At 34.7% G+C, this 20,980-nt stretch overlaps 1 protein-coding gene across 10 annotated transcripts in view; it reads right to left on the reverse strand.

Annotated features, from left to right (window-relative positions):
* Positions 1-20,980, reverse strand: part of SLC9C1 (solute carrier family 9 member C1) — a 64,016-nt gene continuing 43,036 nt past the window's right edge. For 8 of the 10 annotated variants that reach the window (XM_074363280.1, XM_074363240.1, XM_074363247.1 and 5 more), the window contains 11 exons: positions 20,704-20,853; positions 19,279-19,330; positions 17,995-18,143; positions 10,234-10,359; positions 8,998-9,096; positions 8,303-8,476; positions 5,712-5,843; positions 5,392-5,577; positions 3,775-3,898; positions 3,123-3,172; positions 1-760 (listed from right to left, as the gene is read on the reverse strand). In XM_074363280.1, the coding sequence (XP_074219381.1) occupies positions 680-760; positions 3,123-3,172; positions 3,775-3,898; positions 5,392-5,577; positions 5,712-5,843; positions 8,303-8,476; positions 8,998-9,096; positions 10,234-10,359; positions 17,995-18,143; positions 19,279-19,330; positions 20,704-20,853 (1,323 nt within the window). In that variant the 3' untranslated portion in view covers positions 1-679. The remainder of the gene's footprint in view (positions 761-3,122; positions 3,173-3,774; positions 3,899-5,391; positions 5,578-5,711; positions 5,844-8,302; positions 8,477-8,997; positions 9,097-10,233; positions 10,360-17,994; positions 18,144-19,278; positions 19,331-20,703; positions 20,854-20,980) is intronic. The other 2 variants (XM_074363291.1, XM_074363301.1) reach the window with 2 other exon arrangements.

Consider the following 20,980-nt stretch of genomic DNA (forward strand, 5'->3'; position numbering starts at 1 on the left):
AAACCCAGGGATATGTTTAATGTAATATAGAGCCATATAAAGCACATATATACACAAATATTTCCCCATAGACACCACATTTTGAATAGCCAATAGCCAGACCGGTCTAGTCATTGTTCCTCAAAAGTCTCGCTCTCTTGTGTCTTCTGTTCTGAACATCTGCTTCCTTTCTCTACAAAGTCTTTGTTTATGCTCGGTCTCTACCTGTTTCTCTTTTAAATTCATTTAGCTTCAGTTGGCAATATTCATAGTGTATCTTGTATTGTTATTTAATTGTCTTCTGGTATGTTTTGTCTCCTTAAGCAGAACATACGCTCTTGAAAATGAAGTCATAGCTTATGGCCTGTTTCTATCTTCCACAAGACATGGCAGCCTGAAAAATGACTTGCCGAATTACGAGCAATCAGTGTTGCATTCGAGATTAAGTAACAGAATATGGAGAAAAAACCATGAGAGTATAAAGTTTTCAGAAATCTAGATAAAGGAATCTTATTCTAAAGTTAAGTCTCCAAATTAGAGTTTAGAACTAGTGTCATTAGAAGGATCAGCTGGCTCATGGAAAGTGGGATAATGCACGCTATCACACAAAGGACAAAGAAACTTCTGGCTTCAGTCTGCATCTCCAGGGACAGGCGTGCTCCTGATCATGTCGGGGAAACTGAGGCAGTTTACCAGACTTTCATTCAGGTTTATTCTGGAGGTTTTCATAGATGTTCATCTCCTCCTTGGTAATATCAGTTGATTCTCTGAGATGTTGATTCTAGAATTTGAGATAGGAGACAGGAGTCAAAGAGCGAGACTCTTAATAAGATTTATAAAACAGGGCTGGTATTGAATCTGGTCTGTAGAGCAGGGGACCAAGAACTGGGACTTCTGGCAGTGGAGACACTGCGTGCTCCATCCTGGGGACCAGAACCTTCGTAAGGGGCTGCTCGATGTTGTGAAAGGCTTTTTCACTGTGTAAAGGTAAAGCCACAATTCTGCAGTGGTGGTGGGGGAATGGTTTGAGGGGAGTGGGAAGGGAGCCAGCCCACCAACACAGCTAGGACCTGACATCAGGGAGGAAAAGCATCTACTAAGTAACACAATTGGTTGTCTCACTAGCAGATGTTTCTACCATTTAATGGACTGTCTCTCACTTCCACACTGCTTCCTCTACATTAACAATCACCATGCAATCTTTTTTTTTTTTTAATTAAGAAAAAGCAGCATTTTAGGGGAATATGTACTGGAAGAGCATTAGCTTACCTGGCTCCTCCCTCTATTCCCCCAAATAGGCTATTCAGATGAATCCTACAGGTCTGGCAGCCTGCCAGGGCTGAGGAGACGGTGGCCTAATTGGTGAGTTTTAGAAGCCATCTAATGTGTTATCTTAAATGTCATTCTCATCATTTTTTTTCTGGTTGTTTTTTAATTGTAATTTCCTTTGTTATTTCCTAGTCTTCAGCAGCCACTGCTAGAATTAGAGGTGGTGACTGTATATATTTTTTTTTAGAAAATTAATATGGGGAGAGTAAGAGAAGTTTGGAGAAGTAGTTTACAATGGTAAGGAGGGGTCAGCAGAGAGTAATGGACATTATATGCATGTATTGCTTGTTATATGCCAAATGCAGCATGTATCTTTAATCCCCACAGCAGCACCATATGAGACAGGGATTGTTACATCCCTGTTTTACAGACAGGGAAACTGATGCTTAGGCGGGATGAGAAATGCATCCAAGGTCACACAGCTAATACGTGATGGAACCAGGAGGCAAGCCAGAGAGTCTCATGCTGGAGCCCTTGCTTTTAGCCCCTATGCTATTGGGTCAGGAGTTCCAGGCAAGAAGCAACAACCAGGGAAGATTTGGGGAAAGCTTCCCCAGGAAGACTCCAAAGTTCTTAGGGAGGAAGTCCACTTCCTGCTTTCATGCAGGATGGGAACTTGTGTATTAAAGACAAGTGTTGGCCTCTTGAAGGCCTGAGAACCTGGACACATTTGACTTAAAGACAAACATGAGAAAAACACCTTTAGCGTCCGCCACAGAACCGATAATCACCTTTTATTCAACATACACTTGTGAGGAGAGGTTTGGGGGAGAGGGACCATGTGTTTTGAGTTTTGTGCCTACTGTTAGTAGAGCAAATGGACGTGGTTAATGTAGACATTTTTAACAATCAATTATACAATTTTCTGGCTTGTGTATTGGTAGCAGATATTTCTCAGATTCTGGGTATTATAATCAGCATCTCCCGCAGGAATACAAACAGCTTGGCAAAGACTAGAATCAAAAGTAAATTCTCTACCCTACCTGAAGCTTCCTAAAATCCAGTCTACAGACAGGCTCAGGTAGAAGTAATGAGGTACAGTTGTCCCTAGGTATCCGCAGGGGATTGGTCCCAGGACCCCTTGTGAAAACCCATATCCTCAGATGCTCAAGTCCCTTATGTAAAATGGGAATGGGTTCCACGTTCTAGAATTTGGAAAGTCAATTGTACTTTCACTCTATTTCTCTTTGTCCCAGTGTCAATTCCATGGCCTGATAGTGTTTTATAACTTGGGATCTTGCTACAAAGTTGGCCCAGGATTTTAAAGATTCCTATATCCCCAAACGACCTATCCAAGTTCACCATGGACCATGGAATTAATCAATATTTGTGGGGCTTTCTGCATAACTTGAGTTAGCCTGGGGTAGGCTAGATTAGAGCATTTTTTTATTGAGCTCCTGCTTTGTGACAGGCATTGTGAATACCAGGGCAAACCACCTGCAAATCGGAAGATCCTAAATGCGTAGCTGAGGTGGCAGTAACGTATTCAGATCAAAGTTTGAGCACAAGTGGAGAAGGGCTCTCTACACTGTGACCGTACGCACCCTGGTGGGGCCTGGTTGCTAATGTAATTCAAGAATATTCTGGCATCTCCTGAACTTTATTTTTCTTTGTAATTTCTCTGACATTAACCTAAAAATATAAATACAGTTTCCACTGTACCGTGTGCTGGAGGAAAGCGTTCATATCAAAATCTATAAAATAATTAGCAAGTGAACTCCTTCAGAGCAAGAGAAACGCACTGGTAGTTTCCATAAATTCCAGAGACCCTTTTACCCAAAATAAAACTTTTCAGAAGACTGCTTTAAGTTTACCTGAGTACTTATTTCATCTTGAGAGCGTTCTTCATCTGTTCTGCCTGCAGCTGGTTCAGAAAAGACTGTGTTAGGTCAAGCAATGAAACAAAGGACCGCATCAATTAGTCCAACCATCAAATTCAAACAGGTTCGGATCACTTAGGCCCAGGGCCTGTGATGTGAAGTGGTGGAAATTTCAATTGGTAAGAAGTAGGGTCACTTTTTAGAAAGAGATTAAAAGTCTTTTATTTTAAGGATTGGGTAACAAATATGCAGAAAGTTTGGAAAGTAGAGAGACAATATCATGTATTGTCCCAACATCCCCCAAATACTTTTATATTAATATGCATTGAGAGTGCCAGGCCCATTGGTAAGTAATGAGGATACATGAGAAAGCAAACGAGTTATGATCCATGCTTTCTTGGAGCAGACGGACCAGCAAACATACAAACAAACAAACAAAAAAATGCAAGATGGAAAATACAGAATAATTTGTAACTACAACTGAGATGTTATCAGTCTTAATTCACACATTGAATGTCAAATATGGCAGTTAAAAGGATTCCTCAGTACTCTAGACTGAGTGCATGTAAGTTTCCAAATACAAATATGACTATTTTATGAAGGGAAAGTAAGTTCACAGTTACTCAGAGAAGTGTTACTCACATACCTGAGGTTGTTGAACGAGATGGTTTTTGTGATGGTATATCTTTTCTAGTCTTCCATCTGAATCTTTTCACATCAATTGAAGTTTGAACAATCATTACCTTTGTGAAATCTTCAGTGCCTTGTATCTGAAAGGTGACAGATTACAAGCTAATTTCTGAGTAAATCCCATACAATTTAAAATGTCTTTCTAGTAAGCTACTATCTCAGGCCCTTTCTAAATATTAATAAATAGAAAATATTAATGCATATTAGATACATATCTTTAAATACCTGGATATGTTGGTTTTGTGAAAGTCAACATTCTATATGCTTTCACTGACTTTTAAATATCTTGCTCATTTTTCTGACAACTGGGAAAAGTGTTCAAGAGTTAATCAACAAAAACCCTTTAAAATATCACCCAGAGAGTTTTTCTTTGTGGCAAAAAGAAAGTTTAAAAATCAATGGATTTCAAGAAATCCTCTGACCTCATGGCCATTTTCGGTATGCTTTGAATTACATTGGTACCCAGATCCACAGCGAGCAGGGCTTTATGCCCAGGGCAGGGGACATGTTTGGGCAGATTTGGGTTGCCTTGGGAATCTCTTGCTTGACCAACTAAATTCCCAACCAGCACCCCTAACTGAGGTCTGTTGTTATGGTTTCAAGAATAGAGGTAAGGAATAATTAGGAATAATGTTTCGCTTCTTCTCACTGAACGTCACATTGGTGCCGGTGGCGTCCACTTAGAAAACTTTCTTGTGACTGTTCTCACCTCAGGAGTCCTCTTATCCCCACCTCAAATCTACTTTTTAAGTACTTCTATCAAAGCTGTAAATGTTTATCAATCTATGTATGTGTGTGTATATATATATTTTCACTTAGTTGAGAGATTTTTGAGGGCAAGTCCCAAGTCTCATTTGTCTTGACCACTTTAGCATCTAGCACTGTTCTGTCATGTATCAGTTGCTTAAAAGAATATGTGCCTTATTTAATTGACTAAGTCCCTCTTCCAATTTACTTTCTGTAGCTCTATTTCATATGTTCCCTGATTCCTCCTGACAAGTGCCTCTCTTACTCTACCCCAACAGACACAAACACACACACACAAGCATGCATATATACCGTCTTCCTCCTTCCCAGGGCACAGCTTCTCATTTTGATTGGAAGTGCAACTTAACAGCTTAAATACGAGAAGTCCTTCACTTTCACATTCTCTTTCAAAGTAGCTGGGGAAATACTACTGGGACTCACTTCAGCATGGAGCTGGCAGAACCTTGTTAGAGTACTGTTCATATGGTCCAGAGAGACGGTGATCCTTCTGCAATATGTACATGAACTTAATAGGCCCTCTTTTACTATTTACAACTGCATCCAAATCTAACTGTGGCCAAAATGTATAACTTAGCTTGCTTCATTGACATTGAACATGAATAGCTTGGTGTTTGGGCTACCCAGTGCCAAAGCAATCAGTGGACTTGAGGTGCGTATGCTGTGTGTGTGGTGTGTGTGTGTGTTTATGGAGTGGTAGGAGAAAAGGAGAGAATGAGAAGGTGGAAAAGTGATGATTTTGCTAATATTAACACATTGTTGGAAAAATGGCACATTGACCTGAAGACATGAACCAATGTTTCTTTACCTGATGGCATGTTATAGGAATTAAGAAAGGAGCCTTATAAGTTTTTCGTAACTGACAATCTTCTACAGCTCCATGGATGAGGATGACATAAATTACAGTTTCATCATAGATATCAGTTTTGGTGCACTTTGGTATATCTCTTACATAAATGTTATGGAGTTTTAACTGCATCTTGTAATTCCAATCCTACAAGAAAAACAATTTCATAATCTATTGTTCATTATAAAATTTAAAATAAATTCCTAAATAGTTAATTTCTGACAATACTTCAGGGCAGTTTCATTCAGAGAGAAGGACAATTTTACGTAAATACCTCTTACCTCATAAGATAAATGCTCTCTGATTTTTTTGGCAGTAATAGAAAGTCCAATTTTTAGCCACATTTTATATTCAATGTGAGGACAGAGTTGTTCAAAAGCTTCATACAAGTGATTTCTGGCAATAAAACATGTCTGGAAGAGAGAAGATATCAATTTAATATTTCATTCTGTGCACCTGTGATTTAAGGGAACAAGATTTCTCACTTACATTTGTAATATTAAAACTAAGAATTTAAGTGATATAGATTCATATTATTGCCTGGAAACCTAACAATATGTGCATATTTAATAAATACTCGTGTGATCTTGTCATACACTAAATTTAAAAGGCCACATGATCCAATGAGACGTTCTTTATCATTCTTGGCGGTTCTGAAAAAATTAGGAAGCAAAGTATCAAAATCATTTAACCTTTCAAACTAGAGACATAATTATTTCTAAAAACATATCAGGGGAGCAAACATTTTGGTCAATACTAAAATACTGATATTAACAGTGAACAGACTATTGGCTGTTGGGAATAAGCTCCTATACATTCACAAGCCATGGTGTATGTTGGCTTTTATTTCTCTTGGGTAGGAATCTGACAGGGATTTCTGGTAATATGGGAAGTGAGTGTGTAACTTTATAAGAAACTGCCAATCTGTTTTCAGAAGAGGTTGTAATATTTGACACTTTAACTAGTCATATATGAGTTTCAGTTGCTTCACATCCTTACTAATATCTGGTTTTCAGTCTTTTTGTTTTTAGCCAATGTAGTAGGTGGGTAGTGACACCTTATCATGAGTTTAATTTGCATTTCTCTGAGAGCTAAAGATATTAAGAATCTTCTTCATGTGCTTGTTGGCCATGTGTATATTCTTTTGTGAAGCATCTGCTCAAATCCTTTGCCTAATTTTTAAAATGGAAGCACAGTTGATTTACAGTATCATATTAGTTTCAGGTGTACAATATAGTAAACCAGAATTTTTATAGATTATACTACATTTAAAGTTATTATAAATATGGACTCTTCCCTGTGCTATATAATATAAATTTGTAGCGTATTTATTTTACACATAGTAGTTTGTACCTCTTAATCCCCTACTCCTATCATGTCCCACCCTATTCCTTCTCCCCAATGGTAACTACTTTGTTTTCTAAAGCTTTGAGTCTGTTTATGTTTTGTTACATTCCTTTATTTAATTTTTTAGATTCCACATTTAAGTGATAACATATAGCATTTGTCTTTCTCTGTCTGAATTATTTCACTAAACATAATACCCTCCAGGTCCATTCATTTTGCTGCAAATGGCTGAATTTCATTATTTTTTATGACCAAGTAATATGCTCCCCACACACACGTACATATATCTGTGTTTTTCCTGGTTTCTTCCTGTAATTGATTTCTAGTTTTTTATCATTGTGCTTAGAAAAAAAAGCTTGATATAATTTCTATCCCCTTAAATTTGTTGAGACTTCTTTTATGGCCTAGTATGTGATCTATCATGGAGAACATTCCATGTGCACTTGAAAAGAAATGTCTTCTACTGTTACTGAATGGAATGTTCTACAGATATCTATTAAGTCTAACTGGTCTAATGTGTCGTTCAAGACCACTGTATCCTTATTGATTTTCTGTCTAGATGATACATCCTTTGATGTAAATGGGGTGTTAAAAGTCTCCTATTATTATTGTATTGTCAGTTTCTCCCTTTATATATGTTAATATTTGCTTTACATATTTAGGTGTTCCTTATATTAAGTGCATGCATGTTAAAAATGTTCTATCCTCTTCTTGTATCGATCCTTTTATAATTATATAATTTCTTTGTCTTTTGTTATAGTCTCTGTTTTAAAGTCTACTTTGTCTGATATGAGTGTTGCTACCACAGCTTTCTTGTCATTTCTTTTTACATGAAATATTTACCTCCATTCTCACTTTCAGTCTATGTGTGCCTTTAGCTCTGAAGTGTGTCTTTTGTAAGCAGCGTAAAAATGGGGTTTGTTTTTTATCCAATCAGCCTTTCATCCAATCTTTTTTGTGTGTAGGGGGAGGAGGTAATTAGGTTTACTTATTTATTTATTTTCAGAGCAGGTACTGGGAATTGAACCCAGGACCTTGTGTATGCTAAGCATGTGCTCTACCATTTGAGTTATACCCTCACCCAACCCTATGTCTTTTGATTGGAGCATTTAGTACCATGAAATTTAAAATGACTATTGATAATTATGTACTTATTGTCATTTTGTTACTTGTTTTCTGCTTATTTTTGTAATTCTTCTTTGTTCCTTTTTTCTTTTTGTTTCTTCCTTTGTGGTTTGATGATTTTCTTTAATAGTGGACTGGTGTTCCTTTATTTTTAGTTTTTGTGTATCTATCATAGGTTTTTAATTTGATCAAGTAGTATGCCACATACACACATACACACAAATATGTACATATATCTGTGTTATCCTGGTTACTATGGTAACAAAATGACAATAAGTACATACAGTTTTTGTAACTTATCACTAGACTGTAAACATATACAAGCACAGAAATAACCTTAAATTTGGTCCTAGATATTTAACAAGATTCAACAGTAAGTCGTAAAGAGATGTTTTCTGACCTCCACTACAGTTTTGCAGGTGGCAGAATATTTCATAGGTTCATTAGTCAAGCAGTTTAGCTCTCCTATTATTGCCCCACTGATCACAAAGTCTGTGTAAGTTATCTGATAATCTTTCTCCTCTGACTCCCAGATTATTTGGTCAATTCCCAAACCTGGCTTTGATCTTTGAAGCTGTTCAGGGACAAAGAAAGAAAAATAATACATATACCAGTTAATTTATCAAAACTATCTGATTTATGGCATTTTCTCCTTTGGTTTTAACAATTTTAATATTGACATACTGTTTTGAGAACAGGTATTACTCATACCTTTTAAGGTATATTTATTAAATAAGCAATGACTTAGAAACAAAGCACTCTTAAATACTCTTAAATACTCTGAGCTTTCTGGTTCCACCTACTCAGAATGGCTAAATGCTCAACTCAAACATAAGATAAATAACAATTTATATTATAATTTTCCATCTTAATGATGATCCTTTTGAGGTTTCTTGTTATCTACAGGAAGGTATGGCTTAAAAGGTAGTGGGTGGTGTTATCCATTATGTCTGAGGAAGAAAACTGTTGTTTGGATGGTAGCTGCTGTCCTAAAAAAGGAACAATGGAGTTCTTAACATTGAAAGATATTTTTCTCAATCATATGATGTTTTTAACTAACGCTCACAAGTGCATTTATAAATAACTCTGCCTTACCTTCACCATGCCTGAAATAATTATATAAATTCCTTGGGGCTCATCATCTTCTTCAAATATATTATTTCCACAGTCATATGTTATAATTCTGGCTCTTTCCTACAAATATCACCAAATACATAAGCTACAAATATTTTAGCAATGATTGGAGTTTACATTTTAATAAAAGTTTTACACTTTTAAAGTAAATACTGCTCAAAAAGATCTGAGATACTGTGTTAGCAATAAATTTGTAATAGAAGATAGGAATTGTGGCTAATAAAGAGAAGAAGGTGGATATTCATGGGTATGTACAATTTCAGATGGGGTATTTATGCATAGATTAGGAAACAGTCTAATCTACGAATAAGAATGTAATGGAAGGATGAAAATATTTCATTTGGATGAAAAATAATTAGGACAGATGAAAGCTAATGGTACATATATGTCTTATACATACCCATGCTCTGAACTGATGAAGTAAATAAAAAATTTATTCATTCAAAATATTTTAAGTAGGGGAAAAATATAATCGTTCTTTTGGTACTAGCTAGATATAGAAAAAGATGTTATTATAACAGGTGAGACTCATTTATTTGTTCACCCTCTAAACGTTTATTGAGTACCCACTATGTGAGATGCAACATTGTAGGGGCTGAGTATTCAAAAGCTGAAAGAGGTGAAAAATAGAGTAGGGGAGAGAGATATAAAGATAATAATTGTAATGTAATGTAATTATGCTATAATAAAGGTATATATGGAGACAATGGTGACACCTTTGGTCCTCCAAACTCAGGATGGACCACAGGATGGTCTTCTACTGGTGGGGTGTTTGACTCCAAAGCCTGCTTTTCTGAGTAGCTTTGGGGGGGCTATTTCCAGAGAAGGAATAGCAGAGAAAGTTTTGGGGGAAAAGAAGTGAAAGCAAAGGGCACTTCAAGATAAGTAAATAGCACTCACAGAGGAATGGACTTAGAAAACAGCATATAGTGCCTGGGGCACCATGAGTGGTTTAGTGTAAATAGAGTATGGGGCATATGACATATGGGCGACAGAAGGTAAAGATGGAGGGGTAGGAGGAGGCAGATTGTGGGAGAACTTGGCATGCCATTCAAAGAGATTTTGATTTTATCCTATAGGCAATAAAGGGTATTTAAAGAATTTAAAAGTGAAGAATATTGTGATTAAATCTTTATTTTTAAAAAGATCATTTGTTGGTACATTAAAGATGGTATTACTAAGAAATAAAAATATTACCTGAATAAAGCTTATGTAGTCTTGGTCTTTATCTAGCCACGGAACATGATGGAGTGCCTCATCAACAGTAATCGGTTTGTATATAGGTTGAAGATCAAGTATCTCTCTTTTTCTGGCTGTTATTAACTAAAACCACAACATTTAAGAAAGGAGATGAAGAAAACCGGTGTTCACAGAATGTTTAAAATAATTATGGCTTTGTACTATTTCTTCTCCTTGTTCTTCTGAGATTTTTGTTATTCATGGAAACCTCTAACCTCTTCTGTTACAGCATTTTCCTGTTATCATTATTCTGAACTTTTAAAAGTAAACCTTTTTACCAAAGTATAGGAAATATACAAAAGAGTGCACAAATCATAAATGTCCACTGAAGGAACATTTACAACATGAAAACATCGCCCAGATGTAACCAGTGCTCGGATTAAAAAATAAAAATTTATAGCACCCTAGAATCCTCCCTTATGTTCTCTTCTAATCATTACTTCTTCCCCAAATTAATCACTGTTCTATTACCACACTTTAGCTTTGTGTGGTTTTGAGCTTTATCTGCATGAAATCAAAGAGTATGTACTTATCTGTGTTTGGTTTCATTTGCTCAACATTATGTTTCTGAGATTCATCTATGATGTTGCAAGGAGCAAATATTCATTCATTTCATTTTCACTGTTGTTTAGTATTATGTTTTATGAATACTCTACAGTTTTATTTATCTGTTGTGGATTGAGATTGGATTGCTCTAGTTTTGGAATTTTGTAATGCTGCTGGAAGTATTTGCTGTACATATGTACACATTTCTGTTGTATATATGGTTATATAATCTAATTTCTGGGTCTTAAGATATGTATGTGTTCAAGTTTAGTAGAGTCTGCCAAACAATTTTTCCAAAGTAATTGCATCAATTTATACTCCCATTCTAATAATGTTCCATGTGTTCCACATCATTGCCTACACTTGGTATTGTCTGGTTGTTTGTTTTTTTTAAACTTAGGTATTATGGTGGTTGTGTATTGGTATTTTCATTTTGGTTTTAATTTGCATTAAGCTTTTGACAATGATATTGGCACCTTTTCTTACGTTTATTGGCTATTAGAACATCCTCTGTTGTGAAGTGCCTGCTCAAGTCTTTTGCTGATTTTTAAAAAAAAAATGAATTTTCTGTCTTGTTCTTATTGATTTATAAGAGATTTTTACATATTCTGGACATGAGAACTTTGTTGGATATATTTATTTTGATAATATTCTCTACCTTTTTGTGGATTGTCTTTTCATTACCTTAATTTTCTAATAAAAAGAAATTATCAATTTTAATGTTATTTAAATCCACTTTTCTGTTCTGTTCAAGAAATCTTTGCTTAAGCCAATTATAAAAATTTTTATTTTACCTTCTAGAAGCTTATTGTTTTAATTAGGTCTATTTATGTTCTATTTATTATTGTATTATTTAATTATTTTTTATTTTGGTGGGGGGAGGTAACTAGGTTTATTTATTTTTAGGGGAGATACTAGGGATTGAACCCAGGACCTCATGAATGCTAAGTAAGCGCTCTACCACTTGAGCTATATCCTCCCCTCTAGAAGCTTATTGTTTTACCTTTGTACTATCCATCTGGTGTGTGGTGTAAGAGTTCAGATTCACAAATGAGATAGGTGTAAGTACTCTTAACGTGGAAAAAATAAACTATTGAGACAAAATTAAGACCTAATAAAGTGAAGAGCTATGTTAATAGATTGGATCAATATCACAAAGATGTCAATTTTCTCTAGATAGATGTACAGGCTTACTGGAATCCCATCAGAAATTTCAGGAGGTTATGAGTAGAAACTGACAAGATGACTCTAAAATTTATTTGAAAATACAAAATGCCAAAACTAGTCAAAATAATCTTGAACAAAGAATAAACACCAAAGCTGGAAGATATACACAGTGAGATATGAAGATTTATTATTAAATTTCAGTATAAGACAGTATGATATACATTGAAAAAGTTTCAATGATAGATAAGTAGAAGAATGAAACAAAAAGAGTCCAGAAACTCATCAGCATATACACAGTCAGTTTATGACAATGGCTCCACTGTGGTGTAAGGGGGGTAGGATGGCCTTTTCTATTCTCCCTTATGGAGAGGGTGTGGAGAAAAAGGAACCCTCCTACACTGTTGATGAGAATGTAGATTGTTGCAGCCACTATGGAGAATAGTATGGAGATTCATTAAAACACTAAAAATAGAGTTACCACATGATCCAGCAATCCCACTCCGGGGCATATATCCAGAGAAAACTCCAATTCGAAAAGATACATGCACCCCAATGTTCATAGCAGCACTATTTACAATAGCCAAGATATGGAAGCAACCTAAATGTCCATCGACAATGAATGGATAAAGAAGATGTATATATACAATGGAATACTACTCAGACATAAAAAAGAATGAAATAATGCCATTTGCAACAACATGGATGGACCTAGAGATTATCATATTAAGTTAGAGAAAGATAAACATCATATGATATCACTTATATATGGAATCTAAGAAAAAAATGATACAAATGGACTTATTTACACAACAGAAATAGACTAACAGACATAGAAAACAACCTTATGGTTACCCAAAGGGAAAGTAAGAGGGTGGGGAAGGAATAAATTAGGATCTTGGGATTGACACATACACACTACTATATATAAAATAAGATAAACAACCAGTTCCCAGGCTATATAGTTCCTGTATAGCCTAGGAACTATATTCACTATCTTGCAATGTATAATGGAAAAGAATATGAAATACATATACATATATATATATATAGTGCTGAATCAATCTTTGCTGTACACCTGAAACTAACAGATTGTAAATCAACAATACTTCAATTTAAAAAAATCAAAGTTGATCATATTATACATATTGTTTTATAAATTACTTCTTCCCTACTAACGATATATCTTGGTGAATATTTTTGTGTCAGTACATACAGATTTTTCTTATGTAATACTATTTTGTACATAATGTTCATTTGTGTGGATTATCACAATTTACATAATCATTCCAATTTATGGTCATACTAGGTCGTTCCTAGTATATGTTTGAACATATATCTTTGTTTACATTTGAATATTTACACATTTATACATGTGTAATTGCTGGTTTTAAAGGTATGTATTTTAAAAATTATCATTTGTTAAATTGCCCTCCAGAATCACTGTATTCATTTGCATTTTTTTCTGCCATATTTAAGTCTGACACTTTCTCATTACCTCATTACCATTGAACATTGTCAGTTTTTTCTATTATTGCTAATTTCATGGACAAAATATAGCATTTGTTAATACTTTAGTTTCTTTATCTTTGGTTACTAGAGATATTAAATATCTTTTCAATCACATTGGCAAATTTTCTTCTCACATCGTGAAATGCCTGTTTTGTATTCTTTTCTCATTTTCTATAGCATTCTTTGTCCTTTTCTCATCGTTTTGTGAGAACTTTTTAGGTATTATTGCTATCACTACTGTGTAATTTTTGTTGCAAATACCTTCAAAGCTGTGCCTTGCTTCTTAACTTGTTTGTAATATATTTCAACATTTAAGGTTTTAAATTGTATTCAGTAGTATCTATTAATCTTTCCTCTGTTGGTATCTGGGTTTTGTGAATGGTTTACCGAAACTTTTCACACATCAGGAATGCAAAGATATTCTTTATATTTGATTATGATATTTGCATAATTTTTCATGTTTAAATCTGGAAGATTTTCCTTCTCTATGTGTTGTGAGATACGACCCCAAAGTTGTTTTTTTCCATATGAATCTTGAATGTCTCAGCATCACTTATTGAATTATCTATAGCTTTTCCTAATTTGCAATACCACCTTACTGTATACTGGATCACTATGTATATTTAGGTCTGCTACTGAACTTGTCTGTGCCATTTACGTATTATTTTCTAATTCTATTTAATTCCACATTATTTGATTATTATGGATTTATAGCATATTTTACTATCTAGTAGGGTAACTACTGCTCACTGTTTCTTTTTCCCATTTCTTCACTTCTGACAAAATACACAAAATACAAAATTTACTATCTTAACCATATTTAAGTGTACAGTTCACTGGTATTAAGTACATTCATATTGTACAACCATCAGCACTATTCATTTTCAGAACTCTTTTTATCTTGCAAAACTGAAATTCCTCACCCATTAAACAATAATTCCCCATTCTCTGCACCCCCCCACCCCCAGCTTCTGGAAATCACCATCTACTTCCTATCTTTAAGATTTTGACTGCTCTAAGTACCTCATATAAATGGGATCGTACAGTATTTACCTTTTCATAACTGTCTTATTTCACTTAGCAGAATGTTCTCAAGGTTCATCCATGTTTTAAGTATATGTCAGATTTTTTTCTGCCTTTTTAAGGTTGAATAATATTCCATTGGAAGCCCATACCACATTTTGCTTATCCATTCATCCATCGATGGACACTTGTATTGCTTTCTTGTTTTAGCTATTGTGAACAATGCTGCTATGAATATGGTGTACAAATTTCTCTTTGAGAGCCTTCTTTCAATTTTTTAATATATATTCTCAGAAGTGGAATTACCAGATCTTATGGTAATTCTATTTTTAATTTTTGAGGAAGCACCACACTGTGTTCCACAGTGGCTATACCACTTTTCATTCCCACCAGCGTAAGGTTTTTTTAGTTTTATTTTTGTTTTGGGGGAATTGCCATCCTAATTGGTATGAAGATGATATCTCATTGTAGTTTTGATTTATGTTTCCTTCATGACTAGTGATGTTAAGTATCTTTTCATGTGCTTATCTGTCAAAGTGTTCTTTGGAGAAATATCTATTCATGTTCTTTGCCCACTTTTAAATTAAGTTGTTTGGTTTTTGTTATTGAGTTTTAAGAGTTCTCTATAAATTCTGGATATTAATTATTTATCAGATATGTAATTTGCAACTATTTTCTTTCATTGTGTAGGTTGCCTTTTATTCTGTTGATACTGTCTTCTGATGCACAAGAAGTGAATCATGTGCATTTAAAATGTTTAAAAATTTTCATGATATGCAATTTGTCTATTATTTTCTCTTGTTGTCTGTGCCTTTGGTGTCATTTCTGAGAAATCATTGCCAAATTCAATGTCATGAAGATATGCCCTATTTTTACTCCTATGAGTTTTAAAATTTTAGGGGTTACATTTAGATGATGTATTCATTTTAAATTAATTTTTGTATATGGTGTTAGGTAAGGATCCAACTATATTCCTTTGTAGGTAGATATCCAATTTTTTCCATGAACAGCATATAGTTGAATAATATTTTTATCACTTCTGCTACTCTTTGTGTTTTGTTTGGAGAGTTTAATTTATTTACATTTAATTACTGATAAGACAAAATTACTTCTGTCATCTTACTATTTTTTTCTATAAGACTTATAGCTTTTTTGTCCCTCATTTTCTGCATTACTGTCATCTTTTGTATTTTGTTGATTTTTTGTAGTGAAACATTTAAATTTCCTTCCTCATTTATTTTTATGTACACTCTTTAGTTATTTTCTTTTTGGTTACCATGAGGATTACATTTGACATCCTAGAATATAACACTTTAATTTGAATTTATACCAATCTAACTTCCGTAACTTAGAAAACTCTGCTCCTTTAACAGCTCCATCGTCATCCCTTGTAGTTGATATCATAAAATTATATTTTTATATGTTGTCTGTCTAAAACATAAACTAATAAATTTTAAAATCCATTCATCTCTTAAATTATGTAGAAAACAAAATATGGAGTTATAAGCCAAAGCTATAAGAATTCTAGGTTTTAGACTAATAATTACTTTAAAAATGTATTTGTCTCTCAAATTATGTAGAAAACAAAAAGTGGAATCATACATCATTATTACAGTAATACTAGCTTTAATAATTGCCCATGTGTTTACCTTTACAGAAATTTTTATTTCTTCATATAGATTTTATTAATGTCTAGTGTCCTTTCATTTCAATCTGCAGGATGCTTTTTTATCATCTTTCAGGGCAGGTCTAGTGGTTATGAATCTCTCAGCTTTTTTAAAATCTGAGAATGTCTTAATTTATCCCTCACTTCTACAGGACAGCTTTCCTGAATATATGATATTTGGTTGATTTTTTTATTTCTTTTAGCACTTTGAATACATCAACCCACTTCCTTCTGGTCTCCAAAGTTTCTGATGAGAAATTTCTGATAATCTTATTGAGGATCCCTTGCATGTAATGCATTGCTCTTCTCTTGCTGATTTCAAAATTCTCTCTTTGTCTTTTGGCAGTTTGATTAGAATGTGTCTTTGTGTGGATCTCTTTCAGTTCACCCTACTTGAAATTCATTGAGCTTCTTGAATATTGATATTCATAATTTTCATCAAATTTAGAAAGCTTTCAGGCAAATATTTCTTCAAATATCCTGTTTCTTCCTCTTTCTCTTCTCCTTGCAGAGACATCCACAATGAATATGTTGGTCCTCTTGATGATATCCCATAGGTCCCTTAGATTCTGTTCACTTTTCCTTAATTATTTTCTTTTTGTTTCTCAGATACTGTAATTTCCATGGTTTTGTTTTAAAGGTGACTGATTCTTTCTTCTGCCTGCTCAAGTATACCTTTTAGTTCTAGCCACACAGTGCTATATATACTTTATATTAGGTTCATACTTAAGGATTTAATGTTTTTAAATGATACGGTGAATATAATATTTTTCCACATTTTCTTCCATTAGGGAAGAATTTTGAATGTTGATCTTATTGCTGGATATCCCATTGAATTATCTTATTGGTCCTATATTACTAATTTTAAGTTTATTCCCTAGGATTTTAGATTAAACAATCAACAAGTAATAATAGTTTTCCCCCTTTTCCAAAATTTCCATCTCTCAAGTTCCTTTTTCTTCCCCTTCTTGATCTGGCTAAGACCTACAGCACAGCATTCAATACTTGGAATGACACTGTTTATTCTTCTTTTGTTTCTAACATTAATGAAAATACTTCTAAATGTTCTGTCATCTAATACAAAGTTTGCTTCAGATTTTTACTAGATATTCTTTATCCAGTTAAGATTGTCACTTCTTTTATTATCCTCTGAACATTATGAATGAGAATTGAATTTTATCAAGTGATTTTTCTTCTTTAGTTGCTTAATGAGTGAGTTATATAGCTATTTTGGGAGATAAAACCTCCTTAGTCATAGTGTATTATGCTCTCAATATTCTGCCAGATTCAATTAGCTACTATTATGTTAAGAAGTTTTATATATGTATTCACAAGTACAATAGCTTAATGTTTTTTCTTATGCTATTCCGAATTTGTACTTACAGGGTGAGTTGGGTTGTTCTCTATTTTTTCACATTTAAATAACTTAGAGAAAGGAAATATAACTGATTCTTACCCTATAGTTGAGTGTTCTTATAAATCATGGTTTCTATGCCACAGGCAATTCCCACAAACATACTGATATCCAGTGTAGCCTAGGATGAGGAATAGTTTCATTATATCTTTAACCTGGGTGCAGAGCATAGAAAGAGGTGGTCCCTTACTGTGGCAGGAAAGGAAAGGGAAGTTGACCACTGGATCTGCAGGAAGGAAACTCTCTTTGGTGAGTGATTTCTTTAGACAGTTATTTTAAGTTAGATGTTTATATCTGAAGGATGGCCTATATTGGGAAGAGCCAAAAGCAGGTTTGAGGATCATACTTGACTATATCAAGTAAGTATATTTGCTTTGAAAATATTCTACCTTACCTTATTAATTTCAGAACCTTCAATTTTATGAAGAATTCCTTTTAACCTGAAGACTTTAATAATTTCTCTGGCCAAATTGAGCATGACGTTAATCTCTTCCTTTGTTTTCATAGTGACAGCGATTTCTGGGTGATCGTATTCTAAGTAGCCTAAAAAAACCCAAAATATTTTCAGTTGAAATAAGGATATTGTTTAAATATTTCATGTGAACAATAAGCTAATATTTCTGCTCAAATTCATAGAATACAACCTTCATCACCGGGAAATGTATCTCTCCCTGAAGAGACTGCTATAGTCAATCAAAGTTTACCAGTAGTTGCAGAGCTCTGCCTGCATTTTCTTGTCAGCAGCCCATACTTGTTTCTAAGCCCATGAAGAAGCACAGATAGCCGCGGTCCTGGGATTAACAATTACACTAATGCACTTGCCCTGGACACCAAGAGGCTCTTCAGGGCTCTAGGTCTGGAGACCATGACCCACTTTTCTGTTCTGTTTGAACCAGGATTTCTGACTACAGTTTGTGTCCTTAGATATGGCTTCTGATCAAGTTCTGTCACTCAGCCTGGGTCCTTTCCACCCACCCTGCTTGGGCATCCAGATGACTTATCCATCTATCTTCTTCGGCCTGTCTGATGTAGATCTCTGGATGCTCATCAGAGTTTCATCCACTTAAATTCCACATTTGGCCTTTTTCTTGGTCATGACCTCTTGTTTGGTTTTCTTCTTGGTCATGACTTCTTGTCTGGCTTTTTCTGGTAATGACCTATTGTCTACCCAGCATGACTCACAAAATAGGCTGTCGTCATGTTTGGGCATCGAGCCTCCTAGCAGTCATACCAGTGATCTGTTAGACTGTTCTGATTTCAACTCATTTTAAAGCCTAAATCCCCAGTTGGCAACTCTGTGGCAAAAGGAGGAAAAAATAACTTCTTTCCTTGTGTGGCTCCGGAAGGTATGTGTACCTCTGGTTTGAAAGAAATTAGAATTTATAAGATGATACTACCATGCATAATTGTGACATGCTAATGTGTTTTCTTTAAGCAGAAATTAACAGTCCTTCACTGTGGTATAGGACAGAGAAAACAAATGTGAAGAGGTAGTATTTCACTGTTCCTAGCCAGCTAAAAATATGATCATGTTGATTGTTGAATTTATCCACTTTATTACTGATAGTTGGTAGGCTTCCTCAAAGATCAGTTAGTTTAGTTGTCAAAACCATTGCCTCTCTGAAGTAGTAATGCTAAGAGATGGTCATGCTGGATCTTTAGGGTGAGAGGTACCTACCCAGTTCTTTCATAGCACGTCCCGTGTTCTTCGTTACCCTCCTTAATAACATCTACAAAACAAAAGAAATGTTATCCCCGTTGGAAAGTAAATGTTACAAAAATATCTTTACATTTGCAACTGATGAATTTTTAACATAAATTAATAACTTTATAGAGAAATATGATGGAGATCATTTCAGGAATTAGAATTGAATTTTGTGCTGTGAATTTTATTTTACACCAGCAAGCATGGTGGAGAGGGTAAGAAGTGGCATTACCCGGACCAATTTTGAGAAGCCTAAAGATGAGTCATATCTTTTTTCTTAAAGTAGCTTCCTTTAAGATACTATTGATTCTGAAAAATGCAGGCATGCTAGGTACTTTCCCATTTGACTTCTGACAGCCTTCAAATTTGGGAAATAGGGGTGGCATTCAACCTTAAATGAGGTAGTTTTAGCCAAACCATGTGAGAGCAGAAATGAGGACTAAAACCGGCCAACATCTTAGAGATTCAAGCCCTTTTGTATTTTCTACGGTGTATCCTTAAGTTACAGTGCTAAATATGAGTGGTTAGAAAAGGTAACAAAATTCCGGAAAATAGTTTTAAAGTTATAGGCAGTGAAGAAAGAAAAAATACTGCTCTTTGTGTTCTACTACATACTGAATGCTCAATATTTTCAACTACAAAGATTTTGGCATATAACACATAGCATTTAAATGTTCTAAATTACCTTGAAAAGTGATCATTTAGTTCCACACAACTGGCAAGCTTGTGGGCACATATCAGTGTTAATCTGCCTCAACAGAGAAAATAAAAAACAAGATCTAGAACTTTAAGGTCCTAGAACCTTCTTTGCTGTTTACTAGCTATGTACGTGACTTTAGACATAATCATTTAACCTCTCTTGGCTTCATTTTTCTCATCTGTGTGAGAGAATTAGACAAGGTTTCCCTCTAAGTAAGTTACTGGTTCTTCTTTCCACTTGCCAGATCCCCATCCTTTACTTCTTTTATTCACTATGGAAAAATCAGGGATAGACAGAAATAGAAGGAGCCTTTGGAAATGATGAGTTAGGTCTGTTTGCTCAACCGTGCCATCACTTCTCATCCTCCAGTGTTTCCTATTTAATGCATCTGTAGCCTGACAGATCCTGGAACTTGCATTGAGAAAAGCTGACAACTGCATGTGGGTTTTGTGACAGCTCCACAAGGATCAAAAGGTGTGTTCCAAAACACTCATAACTTGTTAATACAGTACAGACACTGCAGTGAGGAGCCATTTGAGTAATCTAAATGTAGACTATTTTAAGTTTTTACAGAAATTTCTTAGCAAACCAGGAGTCAAAGATCACACCTACACATATAGGCAGAAGACATGATGAGTGAGGGCAACTGAGGGATGGGGTAAATATACACTGTTCTTGGTATTTAAAGTTTTCCTCACCTGTTTAATCTGTTTAGAACTTGCAATCTTATCGATTATGGTCATTATGTCTGCTTCGCCTTGGACATACCCTTTTAGGATAGCATACCTAAAGGACAGCTGATGCCTCATATTTTTGTCTATTACTTGCAGCAACTTTGGTGTCACGAGCTGAAAAAACAGGACTGCCGTTTAACACAGATTGTACAAATTTTAGTTGATTTTATGTTGGTTAGTTTAACTAAGATAGGTAATAATAGGAAATGATACGCTGTCAATGGTAACTATAGTAACTGGT

Source organism: Camelus bactrianus, chromosome 1 (assembly GCF_048773025.1).
Source record: "Camelus bactrianus isolate YW-2024 breed Bactrian camel chromosome 1, ASM4877302v1, whole genome shotgun sequence".
NCBI classification, from domain to species: domain Eukaryota; kingdom Metazoa; phylum Chordata; class Mammalia; order Artiodactyla; family Camelidae; genus Camelus; species Camelus bactrianus.